The following is a 17,318-nucleotide window of genomic DNA, read 5'->3' as shown; positions in this document are numbered from 1 at the left end:
TTGGATTACCAAGTCGATCATAGCAGTTTTGGGAAAGAGAACACTAGGGTCTGGGCAGCAGACTCCAGTGTGCTACCAGTCATAACCATCAGCATTTGGAGCAAAAAGTGGGGGGTGACTGTACAAAAAGGTGCACTTTCCTACAATGTGCCAATGTTAAAGTAGGATTTTACATATGCAATAAGAGTAGGACGGATGGATTTGGTGTCCTTAGGTATATTTTCTCTTCGAAAGTATTTTAAATCTGTGTACTCCTAGTATTCTCTCATTTGATTTGTTAGATAATGTCGTATTGTATCCTTTTTTTATTGTACAGAGCAACATGAAGAAACGAAATAGATGTTTTTCTAGGGCTTTGAGCAAATCTTAAGTTGTAATCATGGTCATTAAGAGGATTCAGCAACAGTTTGATAGAGTGCTTTTTGCTAGTCTAGATCATAAAAATATAGTCTATATAGCTGCCCCAAAACACAATAATATTGATCGTGGCAGGTGGGCTTGATTACCACAGATGAAATTCTTCAAAGTGACCCATGTATAGCTTTGCATAAGAGCATGGAAATTTCACACCAATGACTACGCCCTGGACATGTCTATATCATTTACCATTGTGGTTGAAGACGTTAGTTTCTAGTACTAGATTAATCATATCCAAAATCTTATTGGTGTGTTCATACAAAGTGGTTGTTCTGTGTGAAAGAAAGTGTTGGACGGATTTGTCCCTTCGATTTAGGTATATTGACAAACTGGGAACAGAGTCTAAGGTATCTAATGTCATGTTATTTGATCAGATCGTATCAGTCAATGTATTCGACTGGCCCCTTGTGAATTGTATGTAGGATGACAGATTGGTTAATGTCGAAGGAAGCAAAACCAAAGGGGACGATGGATAGAGTGTTGAACATTGCAAGCACTCACCCCCAGTCAAGTGATCTGGGTTTAATCCATCATCATTCTTTAGCTCACTCCGCCACCCCAGTTCAGACATGGCCATATGCAAATCAGTCTGACCCTGTGCCTCATGGGAACAGTCCAGCCCGAACTGCCAAGCCATGTCTTCCCTGGACCGGAAACAAGCATCCTGGGACTGGTTTCTGGCTAATCAGCCGTCATCAGCCAGGGTAGCTTGAATCCAGTGGCAAAGTGAGCAAGGGACCCCAGTCTGGGCATACCCTGCCAACTTAGGGCGAACAAAGCAAAACCAAAGGGGATGATGGACGGAGTGTTGAACATTGCAAGCACTCACCCCCAGTCAACTGATCTGGGTTTAATCCATCATTGACTCTTGACTGGGGGTGAATGTTTTGATTTGTTCTGCATTCCGTCCACCAATTGTGTGTCTTTTGCTTTCTCGCCCTAAGTGCGCCAGGTATGCCCAGACGTGGGTCCTGGGCTCACTGTGTCAGTGGAATCAAGCTATCCTGACTGAAGAGGGGTGAAACCCCAAAACCAGTCCCAGGATGCGTGTTTCCGGTCCAGGGAGGACCTGGCTTGGCAGTTCGGGCTGGACTATTCCCATGAGGCACAGGGTCAAGACTGATTTGCATATGGCCAGGTCTAAACGGGGGTGGCATGGTGATTAAAAGAATGATGGATTTAACCCAGATCTCTTGACTGGGGGTGAATGTTTTGATTTGTTCTGCATTCCGTCCATCAATTGTGTGTCTATTTAGATTGTCAGCATTTCAGAGCAGCCAGAATTACCAGCTCCGTCAAACCCAATGGTGTGCCCAAAAGAGGAACATAATCATCTTTGTAAATGAATGAAGTTTTGATGTGTGCCATGAAGGAAAGTTTTGTATGTTCAAGATGTTATGAACTAGAGTGAGACTTCAGGAACCCAAGTGCCCGTGCAGCTGTGTGATGAACGTGGAATAGTAGAATGCCCAGCAGATCACAAGTATTTGGCAGTTTGGAACTTCATTTGTGGTCAAACCAGTAACTGACTTTTAGCTACCTTTTTAGGGTCCTTCATATCATAGCAACAATAACTGTAGGGAACCATGAAAGAAGCAGCCTCCTCATTGCATAAAAAATTAGGCTCCAGCTTAATTCAGAATGCCCAAATACTAAAGAAACATGACATGAAGAACCGCACAGACAAACGTACTCTATTACAGGGAGAAAACGACGCCAGCTCCATTGACATTCACATTACAGATGCGTTGTGCTAATCTTATATTTATTGTTAGGCCTTCCCTTAAGTAGTTTGGAAGCCAACCTGTTTTGGTTCGTCTCAAAGTAGGTTGCATGTGCTCAAACTGTAGTGCGCCTAAATTGTTGCCTGAAAACTCACCCACGGTATTTACTTTTCCCTGTTAGATAAAAGAATTTTTGTATCAGTGTGTTGTTAAAAGGTGACTTTTAAGTGTTGTTTTCTGATGTGCATGGGCTACTGCATAGCATGAAGTCTCAATTCTGCTTTCTCATCACATCCGCCCATTCTGTCTCATCTTTTCTTTAGGTTTCTGCACTTTCCCGACTATGCGTTTAAAATGAAGCGGCGACTGGATGAACCGGAGTCCCCTGTGTACCCGCCTCCTCAGCGCCGAATTGCCAGTAGCACGGACGCCTACCAGCACCGTGTGCTGGCTCCAGCGCCACCCGTCTATGAGGCAGTTTCCGAGGCCATGCAGCCTGCACCGAGTATTCAGTACTCTGTCACTTCCAGCTACCAGGTATGCTGTCTAACTAACATTTAAAGCTCTCACAGGTTGATTCCTTGAATTAGAAGCTTTAAATGCTATGTAGGCTGCTGTCATCTAGACATTTAGATCTCGTCAAGATTCCAGCTTTTGTTTGTTGACTTGATGCAGTGGTGTAAACCGATAAGTTTTGTTGCACAAATGTATGATATTGCTCACTGCTGTCCTTTAGCCATGTACAGCAAAGTAATCAGTACTGTGAAATATTATCTAGAAGTGTGTATAACAACCTAATCAAAGATGCTTGCTTAAAATTAGGCGCTATCCAAGTCTTCTGACCCAGCCTAAGCAGCTAATGCATAATTATAGAATTGGGAGAAATTTAGACCGTAGTAGAGGATTTCCACCTTCATTCTTAAAATTGAGCACTTTTCATAAACCGACTTTGCAACCTAACTTCACATATTTTTAGATTTAGTTCACAGCTTGTAAAATGTAAAGCCTCACTAGCGTCATGGAAGCTGCAAGCAGTTAGTTTTAATCACCCTTCCAAGTGGCTGGTGTGATATGTATTTTAGCATGCTCCCATTTATTTATTTATTTATTTACCAGCAGTCTATAAATTCATATTCAGTACATTTATTCCAATTTAGAAACAGTTTTTAAAGCAAAAAAATGTAAGGAAGCAAATAAGTCATTATTTACGACAGCTTCCTCGACCCTTCTTCCTCCACCGAAGAGGTTAAATATGAAGTCAAATAGTTGGTCAGCTGTGTATTCCTCTCGTTCTTAATGTAAATAATTGTATGTGCTGGATTTTGTTTTATGTTCGTAATATTTTGAGTCATCTAAAAGGGGTTCTTCTGTCCTTAAATCTAGGTTGAATATTAGGCCCATCTACCTTTCATTTATTTTTACTTTTAACCTCTGCCATCGCAGTGACAAATCTGCAACACTGGAGAAATCTGTGAAGGTGTTTGGGATGCTTCAATAAAGTCTGACTTAAAATGGGAATGCCGTCAGGCTGACGTTTTTCAGATTTCTTTTTTTAATTTCATTTAATAAGATTGTCTGGTATAGATGGGGGCAAATGTGCCTATACTCAGACCAGCCGGGTGTAGTTTCTCTTACAGTATTTTATTTGGATTGCCATATTTTCCTGCACATATATTTCTTATGCAGTAATTCTTCCATTCTGCTTTCTTCTAAAAGCCATCTGTTGTGGTAATCTACCACAATGTGATAGAATCTGGAACTGCGCCTAAAATCTGTTTATACAAAAAAGTAATGTGGATTATTGTGTATGATTATCTTTTTATTTGAAGTTCAGTGAACCTACTTTGCTTAATCATTTCCGCTCCTGGTTTTCTTATAGCAAGTGCCACCTGAACCCAGCTTTGCAGTCACATTCTGACCCCAAGTTGAGTTTACTTTTGGTTGATGTCATAATCTTCATGGACAGCCTTAGCTCAATCTGGTTTGCTATAGAGGGAAACCCAACGGGATCTAATGCAAGATTTTACATTCTCGATCAGTTACCCTCTTTTGATAACCTGTGGCATGGATATGATAATGTCCTGGCGCTTCTTAAACAGTTCTTTGAAATACATTTATTTCACAATATAGGTGGGCCCTAGTCACCCTATTGCCCACCTGAGTTGCAATAATAAAGACCTCACTTATTTGTGCTCTAAATTCAATGTCATAGCTTTATATTGTTTTATTACCTTGACTTGGTCATAGTGACCATTGTATCACCAGGACTCTTTGGTACCTCAACCTAGGCTGGGAGCTCACCTTGCACTTGCAGTGGATTTGCTAGTAAATTTGCACCACGCTTTGCTGGCTTTTTCTGTGCCAGCAAGGCTGTTAGTTGTCAACCAGGCCTTTTACTCAGTTTCCCAGTCAACTTACAACCCTTTGTGATTAGAATGTCATATGTACTGGACTGATAGCTCAACAGTTCCCATCTCAGAGAGGTGAATTCTATGTGGGCCATAGTTGGAAGGGACATTTACGTTTCAATTTGATCTTGCGTTACCCTTTCTCTTGTTGTTTAAGAAGTTAAAACATGATACCATTTAACTTTCTCCTGGACTCTGTTTGGCCTCTGTTAATATTGCTTGTATTGACTGTAAGCAGATAAGATATTTGTATGGAATTAAGGTCGAGCAAAATCCATTTTTTTATGCAAGTTAATTTTCTATGATCAAGTAATGTCAAGACTGATTTATTCCTCCTACGTGCATTTTTAGGAAACCACAATTTCACGAACAAATTTGCTGTTGAAAAAAAACCAAAAAAGCAACCAGGATCAAAACGTCAGTTGTTAGTTATTAATAGCACGTACTATCAAAATCCTTGCAAAAATATTAGTCTATTATTACAAACTAAGAAACAAGCTTGCTCATATGGCGAATGTTGAGTGTGATGCAATATATGTCCCACCTCCCATCATTTTTCTTATATTATCCTTTGACAGCTCATTTTCTTTTAGATGGTCGTTGCTTCCCTAAAGTATGTTGTGAAACTTTCCTGAGAACGCCTACCTGTATCAGTGGCTTATCTAGGACCTTCTTGAACTAGTAAATAGTCATTGGAGACCCATCCTTGTGCATAAGCAAGTAGCTATTCCTCTTTCATTATGCCTCCAAATAGAAAGAAAAGTGTCACAAGGCAGTAATGGTCACGCCGCCTTTCAGGAACCGAGTGTTCCGAAGTGTAACAAAGTTTTAAATATCCCCTCTCGCTCCACTTTTCTTGTGTTAAGGGGCCTGCTGAAAATTGGCGAATTGGTGCTGATCCTTCCTTTGGGGGAAAATCTGGTGGTCTTGTCTTGAGCCTGCGAAAAAGGAGGGAAGTGGCCTTTGGGGATGCCCTGCTAAAATCCGGTCCTGTTTATCTCACTGGTGGAAGGGTTCAGAGCATTTCTCATTGACTTCAACCAGGGTGACTGACTGATCACATCTTTTCCTATCCAGCATTTATCAAGACTGCAAGCAATAACATTTTTTATTTCAATGCAAAAATACTTCTGTAGGTGCATGGATATGTAAGGTAGTTCTGAAGAGTTTGAAACTAGTTGTAAAGCAAAAAAATGCCGTACGTGGTTCGGGAGGGGCAATTTATTTGGGTGTATGACATTTATATAATAGAACCTTCTACCAAGCAATTGAGGGAAGTACTTAGGGGGAAATACTGAGATCGAGCAATAAAAGTCTGAAGGGGTAAAGAAGAGATGAGATCATTGTAGCATGAGGTGAAGGAGGAGGTTGGAAAAGAGGATTTCTACAGAGAGAAGCTTGGTATCAGGAAAGTAACACAAAGGAAACTCTGGTAAGGAGAAGCCGGCAGGCTTTGAGTGGGAATATAATTCCAGGTTACTTGTGTTTAGCATTTGAGTTTCATTTCGGGATATTATTTTTATAGTGGTTTTCGTTAATTTAGCATTTTTAGTCTTGGTTAATGCAATATTAAATTAGTGTTTTGTTTTTTTAACTTGTAAATGGTGTCGGAACATCTACTGAGGCTGCCATCTACCAACATCTACTATTTTGCCATTTTCATTTAAAGTTCCAATCTTGTACTCTTTTTATTTGTTCTTTTTTCTTTTACAGAGACCACCACTGTAACTCCCTGCTTTTCTGTTTTCCCTGCTATCATTTTTTTAATGATCACATTCCTTTACCATTTTTACATTGAAGGGAGTGCCCCTTCTATATTTTCACTCAACTTTTAGTTTTCCCTTTACTTTGCCCACCTTACTAACTTTGTCCATTTTCTTTTGTCTGATGTTTAGTTTCCTGGTAGTTTGTATTCTCTGAGATCTTTACATACACATTGGAAGCACCTGTGCATGTTTGCCATCTTCATATTCTTTTCCCCAGCTTTTTGGTCTGGAAGCAGGGTCTTGAGCTCAGGAACTGTGAAGGAACCAGAGCAGAGTTTTGTCAGAGATTGAAAGGAAAAAAAACGAGAGCAGACAAAGAAACAGAAGCATCTACAGATGTTGAAGGAACGGGAAAGCACAGATGAAAATTGAGGCTTTCAAGCTCTTTTCTCGATGTGAGAACTTCAGCCACATGGTCGGAGAATGTACACTGAGGACGGAGCATACCCTATTTAGATTCTGCCCAAAGTGCCACCACAAGTTCTCCCTCAAATGCAACCACAAGGTGTGCAACATTGGTTTACTGAACGATCACTGCTCAAAAGGTTGCACCAAGTTCCTCCCCTAGGCACAAGGGAGAAGCAGAGGTGGGCACATTACGCCATGGCAGTCTCATCACAAGCAACCCTTGTAAGAAAGTGGGTTTCTGTTGCAGTAACCCCCCACACTTTTTGCCTAATAGCTGATGCACTTTTCCTTGTTGTGCCCTGGGCTCCTGCCAATCAGGTGCCCAGGGCCTGTGTTCCTTCCCTAAAAACTGCCTAACAGCCAAAACCCAAATTGGCAAACCCTGGCCACATGTCAGCCCCAGGTAAATGGTACCCTAGGTACCCAGGGCCTTGTGACCAGGGAAGGCCTCTAAGGGCTGCAGCACTCATTGTGCCACCCTTAGAGGCCCTGTACCCTAACACACACACACTGCGCTTGCAGGCTGAGTGTCTGGATACAAGACAAAACAGAGAGTCGACATGGCACCCATCCCGGAGTGCCATGCCCACAACCTACACTGTGCTGGCATACATCAGCCACCCCTCAAGCTGGGTACCCTATGCCAGTGGTGTGGGCACAGAGGCAGGAACCCTGTGCCCCTACAGTACCCAGGTCCATTCCTGGGTCCTGTAAGTGCAGTGCTGCCAGCTAAGAGTATATGGTGCTGGGAGCTTGTCAAACACGAACTCCACAGCACCATAATGGCAGCACTGAAGACTGAGAAGTTTGGTATCAAACTGCTCAGCACATTAAATCCACACTGATGCCAGTGTGTGATTTAATGTACCAAGCACCACAGAGGGCATCTTAGAGAGGCCCCCTGAAACCTAAACCTACAATCCACGTCTGTTCTGTGGCTGCCTAAGCTGCCACACAGCAGACATGTTGCTGGACCCCTGGGTAGGAGAGCCCCTGCTCTCCTGGGTCTGCAACAATGCACATCCTGGGCAAGGTGCTAAATCTCCTCCCCCAGGATGGGCAGGGGGAAGCTTCAAAGGCATGCCGCCTCTGTGAGCTTCCCCAGGCCACTGCAACCCCCCACTCTGGCAGGAAGCTTGGCCGGAAATCCCAAATAAGGACAGGGGATGTGCCAGCCTGCCAACCCCACCCCTCAGGTGAGGGAGGCGAGATGAAGCACGTCCCCGGGCTCTCGCCATCTTGAAGATGGGAAGCCCTGCCCAATCAGGACTAGGCTCCTGCCCCCCTCCCACAGGAGAGAGGCAGGATAGGGGGTGTACCCACCCCAGGACCGGGACCCATTGGCCCCTGCCCTTCACCTACCTGTAACGCCCCTAAATCTAGTATTTCGGGGCACCCTGAACCTTCCTTTCCCAGATTCCAGATTAAAAACTACAAAGAAGAGCAAGAAGAAAGAAGACCTGCCCTGCAGCTGCTAAAAAGAGGAAAACACCAACTGCTTTGGCCCCAGCCCTACCGGCCTGTCGACCCTCGAACCTGCTCCTGCTCCAACCCGGCATCTATTGTGGCCAGCAACCTCACAAACCCCGGAGGACCTGGCTACCTTTTGGTTCTAAGCCCCTGGGACTCCCATGAGTAGAGGCTCTACTCAAAACCTACCTCTAATCCCTGGCAGCATCCCGGAACCGCGAACCCAGCACACTCTGCACCAGCCAAGCCTGGCCAGTGCCTGAGTGGACAAAGACCACGAGGACGACCCCACGGCGACTGTGACCCCGAGTCCGGCACCCAAGGACCTCCCTCAACACTCCTGAAGGAGCCTGCAGCCTCAGAACAAGGTGACCCCCCCCAACCGCGATCAACAAAGGGTAAGATTTCCCGACACCAAAAGGCACCCCTGCACGCGGCGCCCCACGGTCCCCTGTGCCCAATCCCGGGGTACCTACCTATCCTCCAACTACCCAAATTACCTCTCGAAGTGGTGGTGGCACCTGAAGAATCCTCGTCCCCGAGCTTGCAGTCTTTTTCCAAACCGGAGATTTCCCATTGAAATCAATTGAGCGCCCGAAGGCTCAAAAGCACCCTGCACCCAGCCGCCCGAGTGGCCCTGGCAGTGAAACCTCTACACCTACCTACTTCCCCACTTGCCCTGAGTAAGTGACCAGGAGCCCAGCTCCCACACCCGCGTGGCTTGCCAGTCAGTAGCCACCAACCAAGGCCCCCCTATCCCTCATAGGATAACATTGGGCCTAACTCACTCTGCACCCGGCCGCCCTAGAGTCGCTGAGGGTGAACCAACTGTACCTACCTGACCCTGGGGGACCCCTGAGTCTATGCCCAGAACCTCAACTCTGCCAGTCGAGTTCTTACCTTTAAACCGATAACTTTATTTTCTTCATAGGGTAACATTGACTGGCTTTTTTCTGAAATTTCTTCTAAGTGTGGACTTTTCAAACCTTAAAATATTCACTAAAATCAGCCGAGTAACGAAAACGAAATTACTCACCTGCTCTTAGGTGAGCTCCCAGTGCTGGATCTTGGTGCCCAGCACAGACTCTGAAAAATACTTACAACTGTACTTACCAGTAACCCAATTTTCTCCCATAGGAAATCATTGACTGTTTTTCTGTGAAATTTCTTCCAAGTGTCAATTTCTGCAATCTTTAAATATTCTTTAAAAATCGTATAATATCTGAAAACGTAATTACTTACCTGTTTTGGATAAAGGTCCCAGTACTGAGTCTAGGTACCCAGCACTGGATTACAAAAGTAACGAGAACATACTATACCTGTAACTTGCATTTTCTGCCATTGGGAAACAGTGACTGTTTTCTATTAAATATTTTCTAAGTGTCAACTTTTAAAATAGCTAAATATTGTTTAAAAATCATCACAGTAATTAAGTCGACTGTCATCACTTGATTCTAAGTACTGACACAGGACTGAATCTAGGATCCAGTCCTGGAATTCCAAAAGTAATCCTAAAATTAATCTGTGGCAAATAACATGAACCTTCCATTGAACTCAATGTATTATTGTGTTTAAAATAGTGTTGCCTATTGCAACCACTTGTAACTGTTTACAAAAGTCAAATGCATATTGCAAAAGTATTTATATAAAGCATCTCATTCTGAGAAAGTATATTTTAATTCCAATTGTTGGTTCTAAAATAAAACAAGCATATATTTTTTATATATAAGCCATTGGCCTAGAGTTCAGTTATTGAGTGTGTGAGACCATTTGCTGACTGTGTGTACAACAAATGCTTTACACTGTCCTCTGATACTGCCTTACTGCTCGACCAAGCTACCCCTTTAGAGAGTAAGGTTATATCTAACTTTAGCCTCTGTCAAACCCTTGGGGACTGTGGACTCTGTACACCCTGTACCTATTATGGAACAGTATATACAGAGCCACTTTCTCACAACCGTTGATAAAGGACGAGACCTGTCATCCGACCAAGTGTATACTGTGGAAACAGAAGTGGTACAAGGGGAGAGTCCGCTGCTGAGAAGGTCTTATAAATTGTTAGAGAGAAATCGCAAAAAGTGGGAGAATTGAGAAAGCAACAGGTAATATCTTCGGCATGTGGAGGATACAGCCAGCAGGCACTTGTGCTTGGGCACTAGCCTAAGAATACACACCTTGCTGAGGGTGTCTGGGTTTAAGAAGAAATTGTAGGCGGATATTTAAAACAAACACAAGGAGATGATGGACGTAGTGCTGAAACATTTCAGACACTCGCTCCCAGTCATAGAGCTGTGTTGAATCCATCATCATTCTTTAGATCTATTCGCCACCTCAGTTCAGACCCAGCTATATGCAAATCAGACTTGACCCTGTGCCTCATGGGAACAGTCTGGCCGGAGCTGCAAAGCCAGGTCCTCCCTGAACCGGAATCCAGCATCCTGGGACCGGTTTCTGGGCAGCACCCTTCATCAGCCAGGCTAGCTTGAATCCAGTGGCAAAGTGAGCAAGGGACCCACGTCTGGGCATACCCTGCCAACTAAGGGCGAACAAAGCAAACACAAGCAGAAGAAATTGCAGATGGCAATCTAAAACATGCCTTTTACTAGCGAAAACCTATTTAGGAATGCAGTGGATGAGTCACTTTAGAGAATAAAGAAAGGCAGCCAGACTACAAAGGAGAAGGCTGCCTTGGAGTTAAGGTATCGGTTTCAAGGTAGAGAGCCACACCAAGGAGTAAACCTGCAAGAGTTCTGTAGCAGCTTGTCACGCACGTTCCACCTTCATGCAAGCACCAACAGTGCACCACTGCAGTGGGTATACCTGACAACACTAAAGGCCTTTTTGAGGAAGTGATGTCTCGGAGAAAGACATCACAACCTAAGGGGATTGGGGACCAGAAATCGAGTTACTTGCAGCAGAGCTTTCCCCCACCCATAACACCAGTACAGTGCAAAATTGGAGGCTTCTTCGAGCAGAGGGCAATCACTACAGACAAATGGACAGTAACAAAACCATTCTATTGTATAGATCTGGTGCTAAAGCCGCCAACAATAGGTCCTATGCAAGAAACTGCATCAAGGAAAAGTCCCTGAAAATGAAAAGTCAAGGACCTTCTTAAACAAGCATTGGCATAGCCAATAGGTCTCGCTTTTGGGACCTTATAAGTGTTTAGCCATGCAACAGTTGCATAACTAAATACTTATAAGGTCCCAAAAGCGAGACCTATTTGCTATGCCAATGCTTGTTTCTGTTTATTACTGCTCTGTAGTAATGGCGGTGCACGGGTGCCACCATTACTACATAGAAGTAATAAACAGGAAAAAAAAGCGAAGAGAACATCAAAGCGGCCGTGCGTCGCGAAAGTGAGGCGCCCGCGCACATGCACTGTAGCTCTAGGCTACAGTGGTAGCACTTTTTTGAGCCCTCACAAAAAGTCTCGCCAGACCAGCGCATGCGCTGGGTCAGGCGAGACCTAAAACAAGCGATAAGGATAGTTTTAAATGAGGAAAAACATCCAAAGGGGCTACTCCATTTTTGCAGCGTGAATCTTTTCTGGATTCACATGCTCTGCATTTTTCCGCCATCTAGTGGTCGGGTCCGGAATTGTTGTATCATGCGCTGCTCTGCGAGAAATTTAGTGAGTGGCTTTTGAAAGTGCTACCACAGGCTTTTCCTGGCCTCAAGCTTGCGTTCACGCGCGCAGCCACCATGTGGGTTTCTGTCAAGGCTCATTAAGCCTTGCGTGCCTCTCTCCGCCTGGCTTGCGCTTCAATTCCCTCCCCCTCTCCCACCACAGTTCGCGTTACTCTGCTGGCCTCAACTCCCCCCCCCCCCCCCTTCCCCCCCTCATCCCCCGCCTCTCTATACTGCAGCATGCCACTCTCTCCTTTTCCCTGTTAAACTTTTTGCTTCTTTATTCTTTTTTCGATCTTTATTTCTGTTTTTTCTTTCATACACTTTCTCTCATACAGCTTTTCCTTCTCTCTAGTGACTCCCGTTCTTTCTCTTCCACAAATCGATAAACCAGTCAAATAGATACTGTTTTTCAAATTCATAAACATGACATTCATATCCGGTTCCATTAAACAACGCGGGGGGAAATTCTAATTTCATATTTTTTGAGATGTAAGCTTAAGATCAAACGTGTTTAACTCGCGTTCAGAGGAAAATTATACAGTTTCATTGATTTTCACTCCAAATACATTTCCAGTTTTTTGTCACTGAATTGAGTCCGTACTCCTTCCCACTACTCTCACTCATTTGTAGCAGCGTCGAAAGGCACTTTAGGAGCTGGAAGCTGCGCCAGGGGCTTGCAGCCAGAACATGATTCCCAGCGTCTTCCAATACCACGCTGCATTCCCAGCAGTGACACTGACCTTGTCCCAAAACGCTCGAGACATTTCAATCTCTGTTCACTGAGTCGACACGCTGCGCACTGTGTTTAATGATGCACAGCATTTAATGCACTGGAGGGAAGGCTGCTCTGCGACTGCTTGAGAGCCACCGAGCTCAACAAACTCACATTTTTTTTTTAATTCAATATTTACATTTCATATAATTTGAAGTGTGTGCTGTGTGCACCTTTATTAAACACTGTAGGTAAAATTATTGCACATTTTCATAAGAGACGAGTGATTCGATAGAAACTTACCTCCACGCCCCTCACGTTATGATTTCCTAAAGTGACAGCTGAGACATTAGTCATCTTTCAAATCCTTGAATCTGACAGAATAGTCACATCTGAGAAGGGGACAGGCTTCTGTCCCGGACCTTTGATGGCTTCAGATTACTGTTCAGAGGCTCGGAATATGCTTCATACTAAGACTCCTATTTCTATAGAGAATGCCACGGTATCAACATTAAGTGATGCTGTTTAAAGATAGGCTTGTCACTTTAATTGATCTTGAGTCACTGCTTCCACTGTCTCATTCGGCCTATTGCTGGGAGAAATACTCACCCCCCCCCCCGACTTTTTTTCATAGCTGCATTCTTCCCTTGGATCATGTTACTAATGACAGCGCAGTCGCTTGGCTTTCACTTTTGCTGTCGTGTTTTTTTGTTTCTAAGTTTTAAGTTGCATTCCTAGTGGGCTATTTCAAATTGGATATAACAGCGCCACCTACCGGCCGCATGTCTCTGGTCTCTCCTAGCTGATTCACTCACTCAAGGGCAACTTTCAGGAAACAACAGTGAATATAGTTGGAAAAAAGTGTCAGTTTTCTAGACTGTAATACACCTTTCGAGTCAACATTCCTTTAGAATACACCTGCCAAGGACTCCTTTCACAAGCTGGAAAGAGAAACTGACGGACAAAATCTACAACGAGGTGAAGCTCAAATTCCTTCTCCAGCTGGTAACAAGCACTTTAAGTTCTCTATTTTTATTTATTTGCGATGCAGCCTCTTGGTTTTTGTCGACATTTTCAGATGGATTTACACAGCGAATTAAAATACTAGGAAATCTAGTTGTTTCGTATCTGTAACCACCTCTTTGTGCGTGCGCTTTGTATACGCTCGTATATGGCAATTGTTACACAACATGTAGTTGAAAATACCACCATTAGGACACACTCATTGTTTGCTGGCTAAGCCTTCTTTCCTCATCTAACTCCTTACAAAACAAGCATTTGCAATGCAATAGGTCTCACATTTACGCAAGTTTGACCTATTGACATTGCAAATAACTGCCTTTTATTTTTGTTTTTAAAACATAAATAAACAAGCATTGGCATAGCCAGTATGTCTCGCCCTTGGGACCTTATAAGTGTTTAGTTAACCAGCACAATATCCTTGGTGCAACAACATCAACTGTTGCATAGCTAAACACTTATACGGTCCCAAAGGCGAGACCTATTGCCTATGCCAATGCTTGTTTTTTTGTTGGTGGGCGTAGACCTACCACCATTTGGTGTCCTCCTGTGACATCGACGTGCTTCCTCTGGAAGCGCCCACGTTTGGTCGCCATCTTCAGATTCTTTCTATCTGCCGTTTTTTTCTGTGGTTGGTCTGGATCGAGACGGAAGGAGATCCTGTGAGAAAGTGGCTCTGTATATACTGTTCCCAAATAGGTACAGTGTGTACACAGTCCCCAGAGGTTTGGCAGAGGCTAAAGTTAGATATAACCTTGCTCTCCAAAGTGGTAGCTTGGCCGAGCAGTAAGGCAGTATCAGAGGACAGTGTAAAGCATTTGTTGTACACACAGTCAGCAAATGGTCTCACACACTCAATAACTGAACTCTAGGCCAATGGTTTATATTAAAAATATGTTTGTTTTATTTTAGAACCAACCATAGGTATTAAAATATACTTTCTCAGAATGAGATGCTTTAGTTAAATACTTTGTAATAGGCAATTGACTTGTGCAGGTAATAGTTACAGTTTGTTTCAATGGCAACACGATTTTAAACACAATAATACATTGAGCTCAATGGGAATTTTAAGTTATATGCAATTGATTACTTTCAAGATTACTTTTCTAACTCCAGGACTGGATCCTAGATTCAGTCCTGGAACAGTTCCTGGAAACAAGTGAGTAAATTAGTTTTAGTTACTGTCGTGTTTTTTTTTTTCCAAAACATATTTTATTTTGTCAATTTGACTATCACAACGCAGGGCTCTGCTCTCCAGAGACGTCTGCCATATCTCTTATACATTTACATGCAGGCCAATGACAATTGTATATGCGAGAACACTTAGTTTCCCCTCCCTAAACTCCCCCCTCCCACCCCCAACTCCCTGTGATCACATTACCTCCGCCTAATCTTGCTCTCCCACTTCTGCCAATCAGTTGTCCCACTCGCATTGACTGTCGTGATTTTTAAGCAATATTTTGCTATTTTAAAAGTTGACACTTAGAAACTTTTTCTGATCAAATTACCAATGTTATCCTATGGAAGGAAATTGACTTAGCAGGTAAGTGGGGTTATGGTTACTTTTTCTAGGTCAGTGTTGGATCCTAGGTCCAGCACTAGTGTACCACCTGTAAGCAGTTGAGAAACTGCGTTTAAGTTACACAGGCGATTTTTAAGGAATATTTATAAGTTTGCAAAATCGACAGAAGAAATTTCATAGAAAAAAAAGTCAATGGTTCCCTATGGAAGAACATTCAAGTTACAGGTAAAGTATGTTCTCGTTACTTTTGTAATCCAGTGCTGGGCTCCTAGGCTCAGTACTGGAACATCTGTCTAAAACAGGTAAGTAATTACGTTTTCACAGTTGGTACGATTCTTAAAGAATATTTGTAGTTTGCAAAAATCGACACTTAGAAGAAATTTCACAGAAAAACAGTCAATGATTTCCTATGGGAGAAAATTGAGTTAAAGGTAAGTACGGTTGTGAGTACTTTTCAGGGTCAGTGCTGGGCACCAAGATCCAGCACTGGTATCTCTCCTAATAGCAGGTGAGTATTTCCATTTTCGTTTCTCGGTTGATTATAGGTGAATATTTTAAATTTTAGAAGCTCTACACTTCGAAGAAATTTCAGAGAAAACCAGTCAATGTTGCCCTATGGAAGAAAAGTGAGTTATCGGCTTTTGGGTAAGTACTCGACTGGCAGAGTTAAGGTTCTGGGCACAGACTCGGGGGTCTCCCAGGGTAAGGTAAGTACAGTTGTTACACCCTTAGCGGCGCAGGGGCAGCCGGGTGCAGAGTGAGTTAGGCCCAATGTTATCCTATGGGAGGCAGGGGGCCCTTGGTTGGTGGCTGCTGACTAGCCGGCCACGCGGCTGTGGGAGCTGGGCTCCAATTCACTTGTTCAGGGCAAATGGGGAAGTAGGTAGGAGTAGAAGTTACACTGCCAGGGCCACTAGGGCGGCTGGGTGCAGGGTTATTTTGAGCCTTCGGGCGCTCAATGGATTTCAATGGGAAAGGTCCAGGTTGAACAAAGGCTGCAAGCTCGGGGACGAAGATTCTTCAGGTGCCACCAACACTTCGAGAGGTAAGTTGGGTAGTTGGAGGATAGGTAGGTACCCAGGAGTCAGGCACAGGAGGCCGCAGGACGCCGGGCGCCGGGCGCCGGGGTGCCTTTTGATGTCTGGAAATCTTACCCTCTGTTGATCGCGGTTGGGGGGTACCTGGTTCTGATGCTGCAGGCATCGTCTGGAGCGTCTAGGTGAGTCCTTGGTTGCCGGATTCGGGGGTCACAGTCGCCGGGGGGGACGTCCTCGGGGTCTTTGTTCACTCCGGCACAGGCCAGGCTTGGCGGGTGCAGAGAGTGCAGGGTTTGCGGTTCCGGGCTGATGCCAGGGGTTAGCAATTTGCTTTGAGCAGAGCCACTGCTCGTGGGAATCCCAGTCTTGGTAGAGTCTCAAGGTGGTCAGGTCCTCCGGGGTTTTTGAGGTTGCTGACCACTAAAGGCGCCGGAGTTCCGCAGGAGCCGGTTCAAGGATCAACGGGCCGGTAGGGCTGAGGCCAAGTCAGTTGATGTCGTCCTTTTGTTAGCAGCTGCGCGGCGGGTCTTCTGGTTTCTTGATCTTCTTGCTTAGTTGTTGAATCGCGATCTGAGGAAGGAAGGTTCAGGGTGCCCCTAAATACTACATTTAGGAGCGTTACAGGTAGGTAAGGGGTGGGTACACCCCCTATCCTGCCACTCTCCTGTGGGAGGGGGGCAGTGGCCTAGTCCTGATTGGGCAGGGCTCCCCATCTTCAAGTTGGCAAGAGCCCGGGGAAGTGCTTCACCTCGCCTCCCCCACCTGAGGGGTGGGGGTTGGCAGAGGCTGGCACACCCCCTGTCCTTCCTTGGGGTTTCTGGCCAGTCTTCCTGCCAGAGAGGGTGTTGAGAACCGGTAGGGGCCAGTTGCTGGGTACAGCAAGTGGCCTGGAGAAGCTCACAAAGGCAGAATGCATTTGAAGCTTTCCCTGCCCTTCCTGGGGGAGGAGACATCGCACGTCACTCAGGATGTGCATTGTTGCAGGCCCAGGAGAGCAGATGGCTTTCTACCCAGGGGTCCAGCAACCGGTCTGCTGTGTAGCAGCCTAGGCAGCCCCTCAGACAAGACTTGGATTGTAGGTTCGGTTCAGGGGGCATCTCTAAGATGCCCTCTGTCGTGCATCTTACAGTAAATCCCACACTGGCATCAGTGTGGGTTTACTGTGCTGAGAAGTTTGATACCAAACTTCTCAGTCTTC

At 44.6% G+C, this 17,318-nt stretch overlaps 1 protein-coding gene across 7 annotated transcripts in view; it reads left to right on the top strand.

The window, feature by feature from the left end:
• Nucleotides 1–17,318, top strand: part of SIN3A (SIN3 transcription regulator family member A) — an 822,316-nt gene that overhangs the window by 113,984 nt on the left and 691,014 nt on the right. For all 7 annotated transcript variants that reach the window (XM_085643842.1, XM_085643840.1, XM_085643838.1 and 4 more), the window contains one exon: nucleotides 2,465–2,678. In XM_085643842.1, coding sequence (XP_085499968.1) covers nucleotides 2,496–2,678 — 183 coding nt within the window. In that variant the 5' untranslated portion in view covers nucleotides 2,465–2,495. The remainder of the gene's footprint in view (nucleotides 1–2,464; nucleotides 2,679–17,318) is intronic.

The sequence above is a fragment of the Triturus cristatus genome, chromosome 3_1 (assembly GCF_964204655.1).
Source record: "Triturus cristatus chromosome 3_1, aTriCri1.1, whole genome shotgun sequence".
Lineage (NCBI taxonomy): Eukaryota > Metazoa > Chordata > Amphibia > Caudata > Salamandridae > Triturus > Triturus cristatus.
Note: the sequence above shows the minus strand (reverse complement) of the source record. Positions and strands in the feature narration are given on the sequence as shown.